Here is a 1,722-nt window from a genome sequence, read left to right as displayed (position 1 = left end):
CCCGCTCTTGTGTGCACAGCGTATAGTGCGGCGGCTGCGGCAACGGCTGCCCGGGTGGAACAAGAGGTGCTCGCCAGTGGTGTGCGGTGTGGTGGAGGTGCTGCTGCCGAGATGGACGTTGTGGTGTTGGGCATTGATGATATTGCCGTGGATGAGTTTTCAGCATGTGGTGTGGGATACCACGTGGTCCAGGCGTGTCTGTCCTCTTGTGGTATGGTGGATGTATGCATGATGTTATTTCAGCCCCACCACAGTGTTCAGCGGATGGATGGTATTGACATTATTTCTAAACTCTTTCCACATGCCTATCCTGGCAACAGCAGAGATGATGGAAGAAATAATAATAACAGCATGAATAATAATAATAATAATGCTAGAGTGTCCCTGGCCCATATGGCGGCCTACACGGAACTGATGCAGACAGTGACGAGCAGTCCTTCATTTTGCCGTGTCATTCAAACCTCCTCCTTATTGTTGCAACTACATCTAACGTCTGTGGTGGTAAATCTCTGGTGGCTGCAGGGGGCACACATCCAGCAGTGTCTCTTTCGCGATGGATGCAAAGATGAGTGGAGGCCATCTCTCTTTTTGTGTTTGTTGAATGTTTCTGATGTGGCAGAGTTGCAGATGCGACTGAGCCTTGTTCTCCCACAGCACTGTGTGAGAAAGGGCCCGAGTCACTGTGGGCGTGAGACCCACACTTTGTCTGTGCCCGTGGAGAGAACACAGCGCGGGGTGCGGGATGAGACGCACCGGCAGTTGTTGAGCGCCAAGCTGCAGGAGAGGCGTGGGGAAGTGGAGCGACTTGCGGTGTCTGTTGAGCAGCAGCAGGCGAGGAATGTGAGGATGGAGGAAACATTACATTCTCTGCGGGAAACTGCGCGGGAGTTGAGGATAGAAAAGGATCACTTGGGGCGACAATCCCACACTATTGTGAATGCGAGGCGGCGGAGTGTAAAGGAGCAGCAGGCGGAACTGGTGGCCTTCAACACGGCAGAGGGACAACGCCTTGCGGCTCTCCGCCGGGAGTACGAGAGGGACGTGCGGCTGGAGATGGAACACCTCGCGGAGCTGCGGGCGCGGTGTGGCCAAACACGTGAAGAGGCGGAAAGACGTGCATGGCAACAGACCGTCAGGCTGCGCAAGCAACTGGACACTGCGCACGAGATGCGGGAGAGAATGCGTGATGGTGTTTCACAGTGGCGAATGAAGGTGCGAGTGCAAAGAAGAAGAAAAAGAAAAGAAGGAGGAGGAGGAGGAGGAGAGGTGGCTGCAGAGTCCCCATCACAACAAACACAAGAGAACCAACAACAACAAGAAGAAGAGTATGAGATGGAGTTACACCGGATTCATAGAGATACACTGAAGGTTTCCCAAAAGCTCACTGCACTGCGTCAGGAACGAGATGAGCTTGAAACTTTGAAAGAATGGTGGAGAGCAAAGGCAGAAGAGGAAATGGAGGAAGAAGAAGAAGAAGATGATGATGATGATGAGTTTAGCCAAAACACTGATGTGGCATGGGAAGAGACGGATAAATGGAGAGACATACTGCAGAATGCCCTAGAGGAGGAAGAGTCTATGGCCCGACAGTCTCTTTACGCTATGGAATTAGCCGCAAGAAGGGAGGACTGTGAATGGGAATGGTGTGTGCAGTCACACTTCAAAGGATGTGCATACACTGACAGTGACCCACATCTACACCAACAACAGAAACAACAACAA

The 1,722-nt window shown here is 52.2% G+C and overlaps 1 protein-coding gene across 1 annotated transcript; it reads left to right on the top strand.

Moving 5' to 3' along the window:
- Positions 1–9: 9 nt before the first annotated feature.
- Positions 10–1,722, top strand: TM35_000561230 (trichohyalin; the record flags this gene model as incomplete). Its single annotated transcript, XM_029030833.1, has 1 exon — positions 10–1,722. A coding segment is annotated over one exon (1,713 nt), but the record flags the coding sequence as incomplete, so codon positions are not given.

Source organism: Trypanosoma theileri, assembly GCF_002087225.1.
Source record: "Trypanosoma theileri isolate Edinburgh chromosome Unknown TM35_Tth_56_V1, whole genome shotgun sequence".
Classification (NCBI taxonomy): Eukaryota; Euglenozoa; class Kinetoplastea; order Trypanosomatida; family Trypanosomatidae; genus Trypanosoma; species Trypanosoma theileri.
Note: the sequence above shows the minus strand (reverse complement) of the source record. Positions and strands in the feature narration are given on the sequence as shown.